The sequence below is a fragment of the Desmodus rotundus genome, chromosome 4 (assembly GCF_022682495.2).
Source record: "Desmodus rotundus isolate HL8 chromosome 4, HLdesRot8A.1, whole genome shotgun sequence".
Lineage (NCBI taxonomy): Eukaryota > Metazoa > Chordata > Mammalia > Chiroptera > Phyllostomidae > Desmodus > Desmodus rotundus.
Window position 1 is genome coordinate 10,047,864 of NC_071390.1, and position 20,706 is coordinate 10,068,569.

The 20,706-nt window shown below is 41.0% G+C and overlaps 1 protein-coding gene across 2 annotated transcripts in view; it reads left to right on the plus strand.

Annotated features, from left to right (window-relative positions):
* Positions 1 to 20,706, plus strand: part of SHTN1 (shootin 1) — a 95,977-nt gene that overhangs the window by 23,867 nt on the left and 51,404 nt on the right. For both annotated transcript variants that reach the window (XM_071221143.1, XM_024555566.4), the window contains 5 exons: positions 628 to 688; positions 7,075 to 7,169; positions 12,950 to 13,118; positions 16,745 to 16,842; positions 19,048 to 19,129. In XM_071221143.1, coding sequence (XP_071077244.1) covers positions 628 to 688; positions 7,075 to 7,169; positions 12,950 to 13,118; positions 16,745 to 16,842; positions 19,048 to 19,129 — 505 coding nt within the window. The remainder of the gene's footprint in view (positions 1 to 627; positions 689 to 7,074; positions 7,170 to 12,949; positions 13,119 to 16,744; positions 16,843 to 19,047; positions 19,130 to 20,706) is intronic.

Genomic DNA, 20,706 nt, shown 5'->3' on the forward strand with positions numbered 1-20,706 from the left:
ACCTTTTAAAATGAAAAATCCGTTTATCGTAAATGATACCTGCTTATTGCAGAGTATTTCATCTTCTTTCCCTTTGCATTGCTACCTTCTTTTATTTAGAACTGTAGGGATACAAGGATTTTTTTTTCCTTGAGTGAGAGAGTGCGTGGAGCATGTGGCCGCAGTTTGTCTTCCTGTCGCTGTCACTTCATGTCGCGGTCACTGCCAGGTGTACACCAGTCGGTGTTCTGGATATTTGAAACCATCCGGTCTCGGGCAATGTGACCTGCGGACGAGTGGGGTGTTCACTGTATTTGCAAAATACCTACTTAAAAAGGGGCACACGTATTCTCTTAAAGAATGAATATATTTTAACTTAAGAATGGTAAATGGGTCTGTTACTGAGGAGATAATGAGCAGTAAGGTGACTCATAAATTATCTTAGAAGGTCCGAGAAAATGGAGCAGATCTAATGGTACAAATACCAGGCTGGGCGAGCAGTACAAATACCATGTGATCATGAATGCTTTTTTAACGGCTTTTAATTTTTTGTTTTCTTTTCATAATATTGCTGTTCGTACGTTTGCTCTTCCTTGTCTTTCCAAACATATGATACAAATTCAGTATTTTCATTTTTTCTCATTTCAGTGTGACAAAATTAGACAAGAGCGAGATGAAGCTGTTAGAAAATTGGAGGAATTTCAGAAAAGTACGTAAGCATTTCAGTGGATATTATAACACACAAAGCTGTGTGTTGGGGTTCTGTGAGTAGACGCGTCCCCTCTTTTTAGTTGCTGATGCATCAGGCATGCAAGAAAGCAAGAATTGCCTTCTCATTTGTCCCCCAGATACGCCGGCATTACTGTCATTAAAAAAAAAAATGGAGTGAGCATTATTGTTTTATGAGTGTGTTATTATAAAAGACAGTTTCTACTTGCTATAAAAGATTTTATTATGCAGAACAGTGAAAAGAGAACAAAAATTACTTGTTATCTTGACTTTTTGAGCAAAGTCAATGTTAGTATTTTATAGTGTTTCTTTCCTGGTCTGTTATCTGTGTAATATATGTATCTACAAAAGAAATACAGTCATACTTTGCGTTTAGTTTTGCGGCTTGCTTTTTCCGGTAAATGACATGTTACGGTCACCTCTGTCGGCAGCGATGAATGTTAGTTTTCATCGTGCACACGGCATTCTGTTATACGATAGTGCCATAATTTATCTAAGTGTTTCTTCACTGATCGATGGGTCATTTCTGGGTTTTAGTTATTATACATAACGCCACGACAAGTATTGTTATATATGCATCTTTATAGTGGTCTGCTTAGTTCCTTAAGTTATAAAAAAGGAACTCTAGGTTCATAGAATGTGCACAGTTTTTAAAGTTTGAATGTTTGAAATAGCCCTCTCACCAGGGAAAGTTGTCGTCCCACAAAAGTTGTCATATGTTTTCTAAATTTTTGCTGTGCCAATTTTTATGTGATGTAAGTTTGTTGATACTCTGTTCCCTAAGACAGGACATATCTGATGACACTCAGAAGGGTCACAAGGAACCAAGTCATGGGAAAAGGGCCAGACCTTAGCAGGGAAGGTGACCCACCCCATTGGAGGCGGGGCCTTTCCGCCCTGTCCTGCAAATGCTGTATTAGTCAGGCTGTTTGATCTTATCATAAAGTGTTCACTTGGTAACTACACAACAGAAGATTTCATTCTCGTTTAAGGCAAACCGCTATAAAAGTGAAGCATTATCGTTAAATTTCAATAGCCGGTTTATTTCACGTGCCTGGCTGTGACAGAGGAAATCTAAGGGGAACACTGTTGATGTTACCTATCTTTGGAGGCCAGTACGCTGTGACGGAAATGGCCCCTATTTATGAATGTGTGGATTACAGTCGCGTAGGGTCTTCTCCGTCCCCAGGGCAGGGACCACAGGATGTCCTTACGCTTGTGCTGACAGCCGAGTGGCATCTGAGAGAATGGCGCATTGACGCTGTGACCAGTTACCGTGCCGAATTCCTCACGGATGGGCACACTGTGCAGCAGGAGCAGTTCACGTGCGACTTTCTTAGTGGGGACTAAGAAAGCTTTAACGATGTTTTAAAAAATCGTATCTGTGGTTCACGACCTCTGAACACAGGGTAGAATGTCAGATCTGGAAGGGAGTGAGGTGGTTATACCATATCACCAGTGAAAAGCACCATTCGCTGTGAATCCAGGCAGCCCTGAGCAGTGTCTGCACCAGGGAAGTCAGGGCAAGTGACCCTGACTCACAGGCTGTTCGAGGACTAGGTGAGATGACCCACGTGAAGAGCGCTGACAAACACAGCGCCTGGCATTACCATGAGCGCTCGGGCACGTTAGCTGCTGCCACTGCCATCGCATTTACTGCGCTGTCCAGTGCCCGAGTGCCCTCCAGTCTGCAGGTCGCATCACTTGCCTTTCGTCCACCTTTGGACAGCCCTCGGGGAAAGGATCTTTTTGTTCAAGTTGAAAGTGGGCTCCCCGTAATGTTTACCTACTGGGAAGAGCATGCTTTTCCCAGCTGGTTTTGCCCATACAGGGGTGGGCAAAGCAGGTTTCCAGTTGTTTGTGTGGAAAAAAGACATGCAGGCTGTGATTATTACAGTGGCTTTATTAACTCAAAAGATGGAACCACCGTAAACCTGCATCTGCCCACCACGTGGTTCCATGCCGTTCTTGGCTCTCGCCCAGCTCCTCCCGAGCCTTTCCCCTGTGTTTCTGCGCAAACACCACTACGCAGCAGAGCCATGCTCCCCAGACTCCTGTGAACGTAGAAGTGGATGAAGCCCTCTCAGGTCTGCACGCGCAGCGGGAGACCCTCTGCCTGGCGAGGGCACACCAGTGCTCCCATCCCTGCCAGTTCTCATGGCTGTTTTCTCACGACGATGAAAACCTTTCTCCGTTATGTGGTGTTGCAAAAGGACTTACGATACATTCATCACGCACTCTTTACAGGCATCCTGGCATTGAAGTCTTGCCAAGAGTTGGCTGGATGGAGAGGTGTTTCTGCTCAGGAAGCAACATCATTGGTGGTGTCACCTTTAAATGTGACAAATTAGAAGGGGATGTAGAAATTGGAGTCACCCAGAAGTAGTTTGGCTGGGCTTTACCAGTTGGAGCTCTCATTTGGGATACATTACCTCACTCCTCTGGGCCTCGGTGTTCTGAGATATAAAGTCACTGGGAAAACACCCACCTCACAGGAGGGCTGTGAGGGTGTGAGGGGGCGCGTGTAAGGGGTTTAGCACATGGCCGATCCAAAGCTGGCTCAGTGAGTGCTGATGGTGGTGGTTTCCTAAGAGATTCTATGGGACGGAGAACATTTTTGTAAAAAGGTGTTCACAGAGGAACTTAGCCTGACGTATGTATTTTCCCAGTCACTCAAACAAACACAGACATGAGGACCGGCTTTGTGTATGGCAGTGTGCTAAGTGCAAGCGAATCAGACGTGAGGAAAACAGAATCTCTGCTCTGATGCTCACAGATAGCAGAAGACCAAATCAAACAGACAAAAAAACGACAACCCAGTTACCCTGCAGCGATGCATCCCATGATGTCAAGTGTGCGAGAGTGTTGGGGGTCACTGAAAAGGAGAGACAAACTTTGTGGATTCAACTCGACTGATAGAAGCAATAATTGCTATATTTTTAGGCCTTATTTTGGCCTTTGCAGAGTCATTAAAAATATTTTATTATGGAAAATTTCAAGCTTACACAAAAGTGAGGAGATAGTGTAAGGAACCGTCTCGTGCCCAGCTTACAACTTCAACAGTCGCCAGCTCAAGGCCAGTGTTCTCCTTCTACACCACACACCCACCCACACTGACCTCACACTGTTTCGAAACTAATTCCAGCCATCCTATCATTTTATTTGTAAATATCTCGGTATGTAGTTCTAAAATATTAGCATTGTTAAAAACATTAACTACACTAATAGGGTCATTTTATTTAAAGCTCATCCTTTTTCTTGCTTTAAACCTTCATGGCACCCAAATTAGAGGCAGTTTAGATGCACTGGTCATGGGTTGTGGGTATTGTGAGACACGCCCGAATTTAGGACTAAGAGAAATCATTCACTGAGCAATTACAGGTTTTTAAAACGTTGGTCCTTTGAAAGGTACAAAGATATTTGTGTATTTAAAAAATCCTGTGTTGTGTCATGTCACCTGACTTTTGGTTTGGGAAATGCAGTGATGCGTCTTTAAGGTATAAATGCCCTTTGAAATCTGCTCTTCCCTTTTGAATCTAGGAAGTTGGTAAGTAGGGTTCTGTGATACCAATTTACTGTTGGGGTAATTTTTTTTTTAAGATTTTATTTATTTATTTTTAGAGAGGGGGAAAGAGAGGGAAGAAGAGAGAGAGAGAAGCATCAGGTGTGTGGTTGCCTCTCACACGCCCCCAACTGGGGACCTGGCCCAAAACCCAGGCATGTGCCCCGACTGGGAATCGAACCAGTGGCTCTGGTTCACAGGCCGGTGCTCAGTCCACTGAGCCACACCAGCCAGGGCTGGGGTAATTTATTTTCACTAAAAACTGAGGCACGATTTTTAATTTCTACTGGTCCCACTTCGAGGAAGAAATAAAAACCCTCCCTGACGGGGTGTTCCATATCAGAATTGGAGAAAAGGTGGGCTAGTGCTACCTAAGTTTATCAAGTTAAATTAAAGGGAAGCTTTTTACAAAATGTTGGGAAAATAAGCGTTTTTTTTTTTCTCCTTTTGCTAGGCTTAAACCTTGCTACTGTGGAATAATTTTTCTTACTCTCCCATGAGCAAGAATGTTATTGAATAAAAAGTCAAATTCCTATGAAAAATGCAGAGTGTTTATGTTTTTGTTATGATAGTGGAAATACCAGATTGTGGCAGAAGATGTCAAGTAGTTAAGGCTAAAAATTCAAAGTAATATTTGATGTTGTAAAAATTGTATAGGTTTCTTTTCTCTTTCCTTCACATTTTTGAAGAACCTACCTTGTAAATATAGTGATAAAGTGCCAGGAATATTAGGATTTTAAGGAAATAATAGAGCCTATTATTTAAACTACAATATAAAAGGCAATTATATTGATGAAGAGCTACATGGGCTTTGTGTGTGTGAATAAACTTGGTCTGTGTTCAGCTTCTATTTGTTCTTCTGGCATAAACACATATTGTGTGTGATTCCAGTTTAATGGGGACCCGTTTGTATGCCAAGCAGCTGCATTTTAGGACCTATTGCGTGATTTCATAGCTCTCTGAAAATTGGTTCTATTCAGAACCAGAGATAGAAGCGGAGAAGGGGGGTGGCGTGGAGGGGGGAGGGGGAGAGCTTCAACACACAATCATTTCTTTTCAATTGGAGCCAGAAAGGTTGATGACAACATGACCATTGTGTTATAATGGTAAGACCACTAAGGCATCTGTACCTCTCATCAAGGCTTTCACACAACAGCAGATACAATTTAATTCACTGCTCTGTCAGCAGTGCTGATACCATTATGCCGTCTGTCTCCACAGTTATAATCACTGTCGTCTGAGAAATGCAGTTGAAATGATCTTGAGCAGTCAAAGAAACTCTCAATTAAGGCTGCCACTTCCAATGTGTCAGATTGTGTCTTATGCACTTGGTACAATTTTCACTTCCAATCCTGTTTATTTACAATGTCTACCAGTAATTACGCTTAACGTGTCATTTAGTGAGGGGGGCCCCTGCCAAGCCGATTGTTGGGTGCTGCTGTACCATTGAGTGGGAGTTTCTCGAAGTCAATGCCATCAGCAGCTTTTAGGCCCTGATGGGATGCAGTAGTAATGTTGATAATGCAAGTATCGTGCTCATCAAGTCATAATTAGATGCCACTCAAATGTGCCACTTGTAATAACAGTGTTGATTCATGTTTTTCCCGGGGACTGCAACTACTAATTAGTTAAGTGGTTTTTGGTTGGCCTGCGCTTGCCGCAGATTACTATTACCCCTGAAAAAATGTCAAGGTTAGAGACGTTTCTGGCCATTTAGTGCTGCTTTATGAATTTGAATATTAACATAATAAGAACTTTGGACGGACTTAGGAAGTAATACATTTTTGTATTTAATTCAGAGAGAAATTTTTTCCCCTGAGTTTAATCATAATTGCAGGTTAATTAAGCTTAAATGAAGCAAAAGTAATCTCTCTTTGTGCTACGTGAGCCCAGTGCTTTTTGCCTAACTTGGTTGGTGTTCACGTTTGGGTATCCTTAGTTTTCCTGTGTTTTAAGCCAAACAAATGTCAGTAAGTATGCATGTCTCCAGTTAAGCAAGTTTGAGATTCTGAGCATTTTCTTTTAACTAGAAATATGGGTGAAAGGAATTCATGTTTTCCTTACTTGATTTACAAAGTTCCAAATTACTTTGTACCTTTACATCTCAATATATATAAACCAGCTCCCCTCCACTAAAACCTGAAAAAGTACTATTTTTCTAGCATTGGTAAAGTATCAGATAAAATTTAGTTTTCCTCATCTTCCTGACAGTCTGGGATGCAACTTACTAGCATCTATTATCATCATACTGTAGTACACAAATCTTGCTGCTGTACTTCTTGTTCCTGAAGTTTATTAAATAACAGTAAACTCCCCTCTGTCACTAATAAAGACGACTGTTGCTAACCTTGCTGGCCAAGCTGCCACATTGTTACTGCTGTTTTCTGAGATCAAGATTTAGTTTTTAAAATTTTTCTTTAGCTAATTTTCCTTGTTAGAGCCATCTGTTATATCCCGCTAGACAAAGGAAATCATGTTTCTCACTTTTTATTTGTGAGAGGTTCTTTTGTTTCATTTAGTGGTCCTGTATACAGCAACATAGAAAATAGTTAAAAGTTATCCTAAATAGCTTTCTTAAAATATGTGTGATAGCCACAAAAGTTCTTTGTTGTGTTCTCTTTTTCTTTGTTTCAAATATTAGCTAAGATTTAATCAGGGCAGCATCTGAAACACTTTTTCGCGATCCCTGAAGGCCTGGCCAGCTGAAGAATTGAGTGTTCTCAATCATGGGACAAGATGTGTGGGCTTCTGGAAGAGCTGACTAATCTTTGAATGCTGAGACGTTTTTTTTCTCTCATTCCCAGTTTCTCACATGGTTATAGAGGAAGTTAATTTCATGCAGAACCATCTTGAAATAGAGAAGACTTGTCGAGAAAGTGCTGAAGCTTTGGCAACAAAGGTGAGACTCTTCCAAGTAAAGAAATCCTACCTGAGCCTTTAAATTTCTACTGGCTTTTCTATACAGTAGATTCTCTCCTTTTCGGCTGTTTTAGTTTTCTAATCTGTCTTCGACTCTGACGGTGAGGAAAGAGTTGTAAGGTCTCAGAACCCTGGGGTATGATCATGTAAATATCTGTCTTCGTGCAAAGGTTGTTTTTATTGTAAAAGGAGCTTTTGTGTGTATTTCAGCATTTGTGCTTTTTGCCTCTGAAAAATAGCCCCAGAGCAATCTGTTGAACTGGACTTTCCCAGTGGCTCTGCATTTGGTTAAAATGCTAACCAAGTTTCAAGCTAACCGGGTGTGACAGAAAAGAGCAGTGAGTGTTTTCTATTGGGACCAGATGAAAAAGTCAGCCTCGAGCCTTACAATTCAGGTGATTATTTGTGAAAGCAAAGTAAGGGCATGCAAAAGGTGACCTCCAGTGCTCCGCTGATTGCTTCTAGCTGATGAATTTACCAAGTGTGTAATTTTCTATATTCTGTCTCATCAGAAGTACATTATTATTAAAGAATGTTTTTATCTCTGTCTTCTGTATTTTGGGCTGGGTAAAATGCATCTGAACCATTTCATCAGAAAATGGATTATAGCAATTTTCACCCAAATTTCATTAGTAATGCTGGTTGTTTCTTTACCTGCCTCTAAAGTATTCCTTTTCGTGGGACTGAAATTCTACATATCTATCTGTGTATCTCTCTATCTGTGTATCTATCTGTCTAATTTGTATACATTAACAGTATACTTGCTAGAGTTGCTTGCTTAATTGTTTGCATAATGACACTGCATTAGAATTCATAAGACAGGCAGTCAGAATCTAACTAAGACTATAAATATGTTTATGTAACTTCTCTTCTGTTATTTGTTTAAAGAATACACAGCAGTGCAGGCTGTTGCTTAAGAACAGTGATAACATGGGCGCTCTCATCTCACCTCCACCCTGCTGCACATCACCAGAGTTCGCTGGTCCATAGGACTGTGTGGATTCTCTTTTCCCTCTCTTCATTTCTTTTGGAACAAGTAGGGAAAAACATATTCAGAACCTACTAGATGCTCTGAATCTTGTAGTGACTAAGAACAATCTCTATTTTCTCCTGTTATTAGTAAGTATTCCTGTTGCAATAGTACTTCTAAACCAGGGGTGTCAAAGTCATTTTTCACCGGGGGTCGCATCAGCCTCGTGGTTGCCTTCAAAGGGCCGAAATAACTTTAGGACTGTATAAATGTAACTACTCCTTAACTGTTAAGGAATTGAAATTATATTCGGCCCTTCGAAGGCAACCGCGAGGCTGATGTGGCCCCTGGTGGAAATGCGGTTGACACCCCTGATCTAAAGGAAGAATACCGACTAGCTCTCGGGGCTGGCCAAGTTTATGGAGATTGGTGGCGTGGGAGGTGGTAGATGCAGGTTTTACTCCTGGTTATCTCATTTTAGGCATATGTGACTTTGGGCAAGTTACCTATGACCCCCATGCTGCTGCCTTGTCTTAAATGACAGGAGGGACTAGAGGTAGTCCTGGAATGAGAATGGGGTGGGCTTTGCTTTTTTCATTACGCACTTTAGTCGGTGGTTCATATAATAATTAAAAAACAATTATTGTATGTCCCTCCCCCCTTTTAATTTGAACAGGTAACTTTGAATGAGAGAAGTCACCTCTCTGGGCTAGAGTTGTCTTGTCCTCAGTGTCAGGCTAGCGCAGGGCTGGCTTCTCAAGAGCACCCCAGACCCACTGATTCCAAGAAGGTGGCCCAGGCGTGGCTGTGTGGCAAAGCTGCCAGGTCACTGTCACAGTCATCCCTGGACATGAGTCATTGTGTTACTAATCTGTAAGGTCATTGTTACAATTGTTTGGACAACAGGGTCCTTATACAGTTTATCATCTGTTCTTTAAGAAGCCTTTTTGAAAATGGACAAATGGTTTGTTTTTGAGGCTATGCTATGAACTCATGGGGATTGGAAGAAAAAAAAACCCCAAACCTACTTGTGAAACCCCATAGATGTTCTCTTTGGATGCGGTAGATGCCGCAGCTTTGAATGCAGCGTTTGGTAGCTTCATTGCGTGCGACCAGTAAAGGAGAGTGACACGTCCTGATTTAAGTGTCATTGTCATCTTGAAAGTAGGGTCTGCTTTCTAAGCAGCAGAGTTTCTTGTTTTTCTGAATTTTTGTTCTCAAATTAATGACAAACAGGATGTTTAATTCTTATGACACAGTTTGCATAATTTTCTTCAAAGCAAGTACGGATACTTTGCTTTGCCAAAATGTGTAGGTTAAACTGATAAATGTAAACCAACTATTTAAGTTAAATGGGCCAAATCTGTTTAACTTGTTTTGTATCTTTAAATGATTGTTAAACTGTGTGCCGTATAAAAAACTCCATTTAAATTTGAATATTGAAGATTTTGTTACTGTAGGATTATAAGAGATTCATTTTTACCTTGTGATTTAGAATGGCTCCAAAAAAAAGTAGCATGCTATTAACTTATATAACTTGTTGAATAATAACTGTGGAGAAATAGCCAAAACTTGTGAATTCAGAGTTTTCCAAAGTGTTCAGTTAGTGTAGTCATAACATCTTATGTATGTGTCTTATATTCCCTCTTTCTAAATATTAAAGTAATATTTTATGGAACACTTTTGAAATTTTTTGTTTGGCTTTTTTTTTTTTTTGAGTTAGTAATGTGGTTAAATAGAGTAGTTGTATTATAGCCAGAGAGGAGCTAGTAGATTTTGGTTCCCGGTTTGACAGAAGCATTACACTCTTTTGAGGGCAGAACTTCTATCTGTCAGGTTATTATGTATTATTGTAATGGGTGGCCTTGGAAGTAATATATTCAGCACCAATTGGAAAAACTTGGTATTTTCATGACAATCCTGGAGGAAGAAAAGTATAGAAAAATACCTTGGTTGAAGAAAATCAGCTGATCAAAGATTTCCAAAGGAAAATTAGGAGCACAAACTAAAACTTTTGTTACTATTAGTAGCTAGCGCTTACTGAATTTTTACTATATGTCAGTATTTTGTATGCTTTTTATGTAATATCTCATACTTAATCTTCATAATATAGAATAGAGACTATTTTTGTCCTTAGTTTGCTGCTGAGAAAACTGACTCTGAAATACTAGGTTATTCTAGAAGTAGAGACATTTTGATTGTAGAGCTGGTTCTTAACTCTGCTCTACCGATTTTGCAGAAGCAAATACGAAGGCATCGCGTCACTCTGCATCAGTGATTCTTACCATTGATGTGCATTGGAATCACCCGGGAAACTCTGAGAAGGTCCTGTGCTGGGCCTCACTGCCAGAGATTTTGGTCTGGTGAGGAGGGCCTGTGCATTGGGGTTTTTTTTAAAAGCTCACTAGAGATTCTGATGTGCCCAGTTGGGAACCATGGTATGTTAGGATGCAGAAGTACAAATTAAGTGTTTCCTTTTTTTTCTCAAATTGTTATTTTTTTTGACATTTATAAAAAATGGCATGACTTGAGAATTGACAAGGATCTTTTTTTAAGAAGAGATTTTATTTATTTATTTTTAGAGAGAGGGGAAGGGAGGGAGAAAGAGGGGGAGAGTAGCATCGATGTGAGAGAGAAGCATCGATTGGTTGCCTGTCACACATGCCCGGACTGGTGATGGAATCTGCAGCCTGCATCCTGCACCCCAGTCCACTGAGCTGAGCCACACCAGTAGGGACAGAATGGACGAGGGTCTTGAGCCTCAAGTGCTATATATGCTGTGACACTCATGGTTCAGAGACCCCCCAGTAGTGCTCACCTCAAGTTTCCATTTTAAGGAGGAGGGTTTGGGAAGTCATGGGCCTCTGTATCTTGTTCCTGGTCTTCAGTGTAACCTGGGATCTAGAAGCTGGAGGGCTGGGGCATAAAGGGCTGTGTCTTGTTCCCTGAAAAGATCTCACCAGGCTCCCCCAGAGGAATCCATGGAAGAATTCTTAGCCATTTCTAGGAGTTTCTTCCTGATTCCCCAGAGAGGAAGCACCTCTTGTGCTCTAGAGCAGGTGACTTCAGATATATTTAGATTTAATGTCATTGAGTAAGAATTTGATCTCCCAGATTGAAATGGGCTGGGCTTTCCCCGAGAGAATCCCTGAGGGATTCTAATTATGATTACAAATGAAGAGCCAAAACTACGTAAGTACCAGACTAACCATCTCATTCTGGGGTCAGGTTTACAGTAGGGAAGGGCAGTGGCCTTTTCAGGAATTATGTTTCTGTTTGTGTTTATTTGCAGTGTCACTTGCTAAATTCAGAACTTTTTTGGTAGTCAGTGGCCCTTAGTAAAGGAAATACATTTGCATTTCTATATCTTACATTTTATACTAGAAAAATCAATCTTAGAAATATGTTCTTGTACTCAAATAAGAGAAGACTTCTTTATTTTTTAGTCTTGAGAAGAGAAAACACCAACAAAACTATGTTTTTCTCCTGTGGACCTTGGACCATGTTTAGTCCTTGTGTGTACTTTGTACTAATGTTTATATGCACATAAACACATGAGCTAAAGTAGTTGAGCAACTGAAACGAAAAACCAACTCATTTCTTTCTTTTTTTTAAAATTTATTTATTTATTTTTATTCAGTTACAATCGTCTGCATTTTCTCCCCATCCCTCCACCCCACCCCAGCCAGTCCCAGCTTCCTCCCCTACCTCTACCCTCCCCCTTGATTTCGTCCTTGTGTCCTTTATAGTAGCTACTATAGACCCCTCTCCCCACTATCCCCTCCCCACTCCCCTCTGGCTATTGTTACAATGTTCTTAATTTCAATGCTATATTAATGAATAACAAATACGTTAATGAACTTGGATTCCCTCTCTCTGCTCTGAATTCAAACCCTTTGTAGAGATCATGGAAACATATCTTGAACTTTCTTTTATTGTGTATCACTAGAACGTTCTGTACAGATAGCAACACATCTTGAACTAGCTCAAGCCAGAGAAGAAAAAAAAGTAGGGATTTGTTACAGAGGGATTGGAGAATCCCATAGAATCTGCGAGCTAGAAGCAGTTCAGGAATGGGCTGGAGCCCTGTGGGAAACCCTAGCTCCATTGCTTTTCTCCACTTCTGTCTTCACACCAGCTCCATTGCAGCTCTGCTAAGTACGGACTGCCTTCCTCTCTTCCTCAATTCAGTCGTGGAATGTGGTTGCCAGTAGCTTCTGTCTGTCCAGTGGAAAGAAACTCATCTCACTGTTCCAGCCTCCAGATCCCTCGAGAAGGGATCCACTTGACCAGTCCTGGGGCATGTGCCAAATCCCTGTAGTAATTAGCCGTGTTTTGGGGGAACATGACTGTTCCCATAGGAACAATGAAGAGGAGTGGCAGCATCCAGAAAACAGGGAATGCTGGGCAAACAGACCTTTAAAAGGTGTGCACAGCACAGCAATAAAGAAAACATTGGCTTGAAATAAAGTGCCTTAATTAAGATAATCAAACTGATCTTTGGTTTAATCTGTGCTGATGTTGTATCTTAATTCTCCTTATATTTCTTATCAGTTATAACTAGCATTCTTACATGCTGCTGGCTGTAATCCAGGCATCAGGTCTTACTTAAAGTAATAACCTTAATATTAAAAAGTGTAAATAAAACCTTATTTAATGAATTTTCTAATTATATCATGCTGTGAATGTTGATGAATAGGTAAGACAAGAACACAATTTGTCTTTTGTTTAAAAATCCAAGATACTCATTTGATTGCTGTTAAAATAACTGTTTTTATGTCTCGCCTTAGCTCAATAAAGAAAATAAGACACTGAAAAGAATCAGCATGTTATATATGGCCAAGCTGGGACCTGACGTAATAACTGAGGAGATAAACATTGATGAAGAAGACTCAGCGACAGACCCTGAGGCTGCTGCTGAGACGTGTGTCTCCGTACAGTGCCAGAAGCAAATCAAAGGTGGGGCTTCGGGCTTAATTACTGGGCTTGTTCTTGCTCATGTTTATCAACCCCAGTTGCATATGGGAACCACATGGGAACTTTAAAAAATTCTGATGTCTGGGTTTTATCTTGAAAAAATTCTGATTTCAGTGCCCTAAGGTACAGTGTGGTTGAGAATCATGATGGGGTGTAACATTTGTGCTTGATGGGTTGCTGTCTTGTTGGGGACTAGGCGTTTTTGAAAGCATTGTCTTGACAAACAGCCAGTTAGTCTATAGACTTTTTAAGAATATGGACCATATGTTAAGATATTTTTGGTGAAAATAAAATGAAAGAAAGAATGAATAAAAATCTATGTAGTCATCAACTTCTGAGTGTGGTTCTCTGTTGGAATCTTTGGGGGAGATTCCTTCCCAAATTGCTTAGTATCTGCACAGGAAGAACTTCTCATCTAATTCAGGAAACAAGCTATAAATAAGTATTGCTGCATATTCGCAGTATTGGACAACTGTGTTGATTAGCAAGAAATGGTGTTAGGCAGGATCACATGGTACATTTATTAAGTACACACTCATTCATAAACATATATACACATTGTGAATGTTAAAGATGTAGGAGAGCAGATTTTGTTTCAGTAACTACTGGGGTATTTTCACTTAGTGCACATGTCAAAAGCCATACTTGTCACCTTGGTAGACAAAATTTCAGTTGGAAGTATTAAGAAGAAAGTACAGTCAGCCCTTCATATCATGGGGTTCCGCATGCGTACACTCAAGCAATGGCAGATAGAAAATATTTGGAAACAAAGTTATGTTGTTGCTACATGTACTATGTAGTTCGACCTAAGATGATTGCATCTGTACTGAACACATACAGAGTTTTTCTTAAACAATAAAGTATAAGAATTATTTACATAGCATTTACATTGTATTAGATATTATATCTATAGATTATTTAAAATATACAGGAGTGTTGGGAACCTCCCTGCCTGGTTTCAGAAGCTGTAATCCTCCATGGCTAAGGCTGAGTGAGAGATGTGGAACCCTAAGCCACTGAGGAGATGAAGTTTATCTCCCTGGCAGGGGCACTGTCTCTGCCGGCTTTACTTCACCCTGCCTGGCCCCCAGTGCATGTCCAGTTAGCCAATGATGGGTAAGATTCCTCAAGGGAGGGACGACCTAAGACAGGCATGATCATGAAGGGGCCCTCAGGGAAGAACTTGGGGGTCTATGGAGAAAGGGGGTGATGGACCCTCACCCCTTGGCTTTGACATAGCCTGAGTCCTCATTCTGTCTGCAAGAAATCTCCTAATCTCTTGGCTGCCTTACTTCCCCTGCTCAACCTAAGCCTGAAACAATGTGAGAGGTGAGTGCGGCCCTGTGCTGGAAAGGGTGGGTTCCCCAGGGAAGATCAGGCCTAAGAAAGAATGCATAAAATCCTGTGAAGCCTGCTTTGCTGTTCCCGAATGCAATCTTGAGCAAACGACCTCCAAATACATCGTGAAGCACAAACAAGGATTAAGACAAGGGGGCATCCAAGGGCTGCCATGACCCAAACTCATAGATTCAGTTCATTGAGCCAATTTTTAGGGTTCAGCCAATGTAGATTATTATGGAGTTTCTGGAACACTTTTTCTTCGGTAAGACCTTTGCTTGAGCATTAAGAGCCTTGATGTCCCCCCATGTGGTGGGGACACACCTAAAGGGAACATTATAGGGCACTGAGGTGTTGTTGCCCTCTGCAGGAGGCGCTTGAGCCTCAGCCCCTGTCATTGGGGCTGACCTCATCCTCCTCTGTTGGCGGACCCAGGCCTGTGAGTGACTGTGTGGGTGTCCGTTTTCCTTCTGGTTGTTCAGGGTCAGCTGGACCATCTGGCCTGTCAGTTGATCGGTTCTTGTCCAACCTCCAGGTAGCGGAGCTTGGTGTCTATTTCACTCATGATAAGGCTCTATTATCTTGGCTGGTAGCCAGACAGGACCTGTAGGAATGGAAATACACACATACCCTCTTCCCCATGTTATTAAAAGGTCTGTAGGGCCCTGCCAAGAGCCATCTCCCAGCGGACCTCTATATAAAACCTGAGGATAAGATGACTTTGGCTCTTTCTTCTGAAAATGTTTCTCAATTGGAGTACAGAGTGATTCATCACAACTTAAAAAATTATATGTAAACATGGCTAACAATCAAATTTTGGGGGGAGGACTCCCAGGAGAGTGTGCTTAGGTTGTATGCAGACACTATGCCGTTTTATATAAGGAGCTTGAGCATTCATGGATTTTGCTGTCTGAGGGGTCCTGGAACCAATTCTTGCAGATGCCAAGGGATGATTGTATAAAGAAAGTCATCTCTAACTGACTCTTCCCTCTCTTAACCTAGGATAATAATATTTATGTTGGTGAAGAGAGAGGAAGTTTAAAGGGTTTTCTTTTGTTCATAATTCTCCCTTTGGTTAGGTCTTGAACAGTATGGTCTCTCGTTCTTCATTCGGGGGGGCCAATAGACAAAGCGATTTTGAAATAAGTCTCTGAGAACTCCGTTAAGTGGGTTCATGTAAAAAGTTTGATTTAATTTATAAATAACCCCATAGCAGGTTTCTTATTGTCCTTGCAGAAGGGTAAGAAATTAAGAGCAGTTAAGAACTAAGTGGCAAAACCAGAAGCCTGGGTATAAATTTGAGTACTCTGTGTTAATCCATGTATATTTTTAAACATGTAAGTGGGGGAAGTAACTTGAATCTCACACCAGAAGCTTTTGCACTCACAGTGGCTAATATTTTCATTTTAATAACACAGTTTTCATTAAATCCCAGTAACCAGAAATATGAAATAAATTAAGAAACAAAACACCCACAACTCTGGAGAGAAAATTACTAGAATTAACCCTTTTTCAAATAGGTTATATTTTTGAGTCAGTTAAAATAATGTTTAAGGGCTATAAATTGGCAGCAAATCAGGATATTTCTCTTCAAATCAAAATCTCCAAATTGTTAACCGCCCAATTGTTTATATTGTATTGTGACAAGAGCCCATGGCCATTATAAAATAGAAAAGAAATTACTACGATGCCCTAATTTGTTTTAAAGCTTAAACAGTTTGTTTCAAAGCTTAAAAAATTTTGCGTCTAAAATGCCAGATAGTTTTCTTGAATGTGGGTTTGGTAGAAGGCAAATAAAACACCGATCTGGTGCATTTAACATAGTGAGTTTGCCTGACTTAAAATGACTCAAAAGGCTGTTGTTGGAGGGCACGGAAGTGACATTTCCATTGTCCTTTGCTTCTTCATTTTTTTTTCTTCTTCTTTTTTTTTTTTTAAAGATTTTATTTATTTACTTTTAGAGAGAGGGGGAGGGAGGGAGAGAGAGAAACATCAATGTGTGGTTGCCTCTCATGTGGCCTCCATTGGGGATCTGGCCCACAATGCAGGCATGTACCCTGACTGGGAATTGAACCGGCTACCCTTTGGTTTTCAGCCTGCGCTCAATCCACTGAGCTACACCAGCCAGGGCCCATTTGTCTTTTAATTATTAAATAACGTGACCATGAGCTGCACATAGGCTTGTGTTTTCAATTCTTTTGACAAGATTGATTTCTTTTTAAAATATGTTTGTTTATATTTTTTCCTTTTTTTTTTCTTTTAAAATGCAGAACTTCGAGATCAAATTGTGTCTGTTCAGGAGGAAAAGAAGATGTTAGCCATTGAACTCGAAAACCTCAAGAGCAAACTTGTAGAAGTAATTGAAGAAGTATGTATCTGAGGCCTGACAGGCAAGGCCTTTCATGTTTTCCAGGGGTTCGGGGACCGGCCATGCTAAAAACTTCCCATGAAAGCTGAGGTCCGACATGTGAACCAAGTACCAGTTTCCATCTTCTCTTCTCCCCACTCTCTCAGACCTGCAGAAAGATCTAGCAAATCAGATCCTGACCATTCATATCCCCACTCTCTAGCTTGGGACGGAAGTAGCATGGAAGTGCTCCCTGTTGCCTCTTCTATTTCACCATGGGAGGCAATTTTGTACAAATGGCATCTTGAATTTAAGCCACACACCTTATTGCTGCTGGGAAAGGAGTATTTTGCTTCCCCGGTACGTGGCTGGCTCAGTTGGGAAAGGCTGCCCCCGTGTACCCCCAACACAGGCATATGTAGTAGATGGTAGAATGGGTTCGAGTAGGTGTTTAGAGAATCTGTTCCTTTTTACTTTTGAATTGTCTTTAAGAGCAGGAGTACATAATTGCCTTTCTTTGAACATGGTTTCAAGGATCTGCCTTTGTCGATGGTTCTCAGCCTCTGTAGCCCAGAGCTTCCCGATCGATGTGCTGTATAAAAATGTAGCACCTTGAGATCCCTTGGATGGCTTACAAGTGCGCCGAGGTATCGGTGCTTTCAGTGAGCAGCCTTATCCGATCAGTTCCCGTGCCCACGCTCTCATTTCCTTGAGGGCCAAGATGTGAGAGAGCTGGGGAAGCAGGGCCCACCAGCCTCTCAGCCCCAATCGTTTCTCTGTATGCTGGCAGAACATCCAGCGAATGGGAAGAAGGGTGATGTTTTGGAAATGGCACTCCTGTTGGGCATTTTATACCAGTTACTAACTGAAACCAAAACCAAAAGGATAGGTTATACTAAAAGAAGTCTGTTCAAAGACTGCCTGAAGGGTTGATGGATGCAGAGAGTCAGAGTGCTTTTCGGGACCATTGTCTCAGTTTGTTTCTCGAGTGTAGCCATAGGAGAGAGACAGGAGACACATTCTCATGCACTGTTCCTCCACTGTCATTATTTATTGATGATTCTCTCCCTCCCACTTGGAGGTGTGATTGGAAGCTGCTTCAGAAGTTATTTTTATTATGGCTGTTTCAAGCATCTGAAAAGTATAAAAAACAAAATAATGAACATCTATATTGCCTACTGTCTACCTTAATTCATAAAACATTCAGGGAGTATTGAAACCCACATGTCTTTTTTTTTTTTAAATAAAGATTTTATTTATTTATTTTTAGAGAGAGGGGAAGGGAGGGAGAAAGAGAGGGAGAGAAACATCAATATGTGGTTGCCTCTCACATGGCCCCCGCTGGGGACCTGGCCCACAACCCAGGCACGTGCCCTGACTGGGAACTGAACTGGTGACCCTTTGGTTCGCAGCCCAGGCTCAGTCCACTGAGCTACACCAACCAGGGTGAAACCCAGGTGTCTTTCTCTCCTTACCTGCATTTCCCCAAACAGCAGTTATTCTGAATGTAAGTTTTATCATTGCAGTACATGTGTTTATATTTGTAGTACAATGCAGAGCATTTCGAGTGTTTTTAAACCATGTAAACTTAATCTGCTTTTTATATTCTACATAATGCACTGGGGATTTGTCCGCTTTGATACATATAGTTTTACATTCTTTTTTTTTTTTTTTAACTATGATATTCTCTTCTCCTATTGATAGATGCCAAAAATTATTTCAGACATTTTAAATTTGGGGGGAATATTATCGTATATATTTTATTTAAACCAAAAGTCATCCAAATTGAAAGTATTTTTAATTTAAAAAATTCATGTGTGTTTTACGTAAGCCAAATATCATCCAAGTTTAAAATAAATACCAAAATTGAGTATTGGATCTCTAAATGATTCATGTATTTTCTGAGTGCTTGGTAGTGGGATTTTTGCATTAAAAATATCAGTCATTTCCACTGGCCAGTTAGAATACTACCATGTGTAGAGACCAGAGCCAATGCCTTTTGGAATATATAAATAAATTCTCTCCCAGTTGTATATCCTAACTTAAATAGCTCCCTTACGGCTTTAAGAAGAGCCATAGTAAAAGCCTGATGCAGTAAAGCCAAATTCTACTTTAAATTGTTAACTTCTTATTGCAAGTTGAACAGCAATTTGAGTATCACACATCACCATATGTCATGTCTTACAACCTTGGGTGTTTTCTCTCCTCAAAATCTCACATTTTTAGGTAAATAAAGTTAAGCAAGAAAAAGAGGCTTTAAGTTCGGAACTTCTTGATCAGAGAAAAGTCTTAGAAAAATGCAATAGAGGTATGTGTTTCCAGTTTTTTTTCCTCAAGTACATATATAACTTACTTTGTGTATACATATATTCTTTGTGTGTTTTATAAATGTGTCTAAAGATCCTTGCAGCAGGGATCTTCTCCTGTATTGCGTTTTCCTAATGTACAGCAACAAGTCTCTCTCATTTCTGTTTTATCACTCACCTTGGAGTCTTGGGACATTCACAAGTGCTTTGACTTAAGAGACTCACAACCCACTCATTTTGAAACTTTTGACTGAAATATTTATCTGTTCTACATCTATCCTGGGACCATGGCCATATTGGTTATGCCCTCCGTATTTATGTATTTGGCAGGTTTATTTAGTAACCCTCTTTTCAGTCCAGAAGAGACAGGATATCTACATGACACGTGCAACATGGTAGGAAAGTGTTCTAGATTAAGAGGCTGTGGAAAACGGGACAAAGGGAAGATGCAAGCACGCACTGCTACGCAAGGTGCAGACGCATTCCCTGCCTGTGTGCCTGGAACCTCACGCCGAGCTGCCCAGGGGCCAGCGCGGGCTCCCATGACCACCTCGCAAATTCACGGTCATGTATATGAATCCCATAAACATGGACCTACTCATCAGGAGAAGCAGACCTGGACTGCTGGCGAGAAGGAAACTTCTCCCAAGGTGACTTCTGGAGAAAACTGTAGTTTGATCTTATCCTTGTGGTAAAACACAGCGTCAAGTCTCACGGGGCTGTTTTTTGTGTCCCCTGGTCTAGGACAAGGGAGTGACACTAAAGTGCAGCTCTGCACACATATTCTGAGACGGGACTGACTATGGTTTTGTTCTGTGTTCTCCCTGCTTGCCGAGGCCAGGAGCTGCAACATTAGAAGGAAGTCTTTCTGACCCAGGGCCTTCCCTGTTTTTGATGGTGGTTCTCATCTTAGCCTCACTCATGACTTGAGATTTTTGAATAAACCAAGATCCTTGTAGTTAAATGTGGGAGATGCACTCAGTGGTAACATTTCTGCAGCTCTTTCTGCCTTTAAGAATGGTGTAGAAGACTTCTCAGTCTTGATGCACTGGGCCAGGAACTGAGGGCCCTACAAAGCTTGACCATGTGGGTCTTGCCTTCAGAGAGCCCCATCCCCAGAAGAGGGAGAGAGATTATATAAATAAACACAAAGCTGGGACCAAACTAATTCCTTTCAGCATCCAGGTAAAAGGGGCCAGGACACGTGAACATTCACTTCTTATTACAGTGTTCTGGACATAGAAAAGAGAGTCAATTATCTTGCCCAGGGCTTCCGATAGTCACAGCATAGTCTTTGTTTTCTTCATGAAATTTCTTTTTAAAATAGCTTTGAAAATAATGTAGCTCTCAGGGACCTATAATTCACATCACCAACCACCACTTTTGTTGCTTTACTTGAGTAAGACTGTTAGTCTTTCCTCCGAGTAGGCAGTAGATTTACAGAGTGTAGAGCCTGAAATTCTATGTCATTACCCAGCAAACCAGTCCTTAGTCAGTTAGGCCTGAAGTGCCCTGGCAGAGCAGCGTTGAAAAGCAGCCGTTAAGAGAGGGCCTTTTCAGAGAGTGTGTTGATATGACT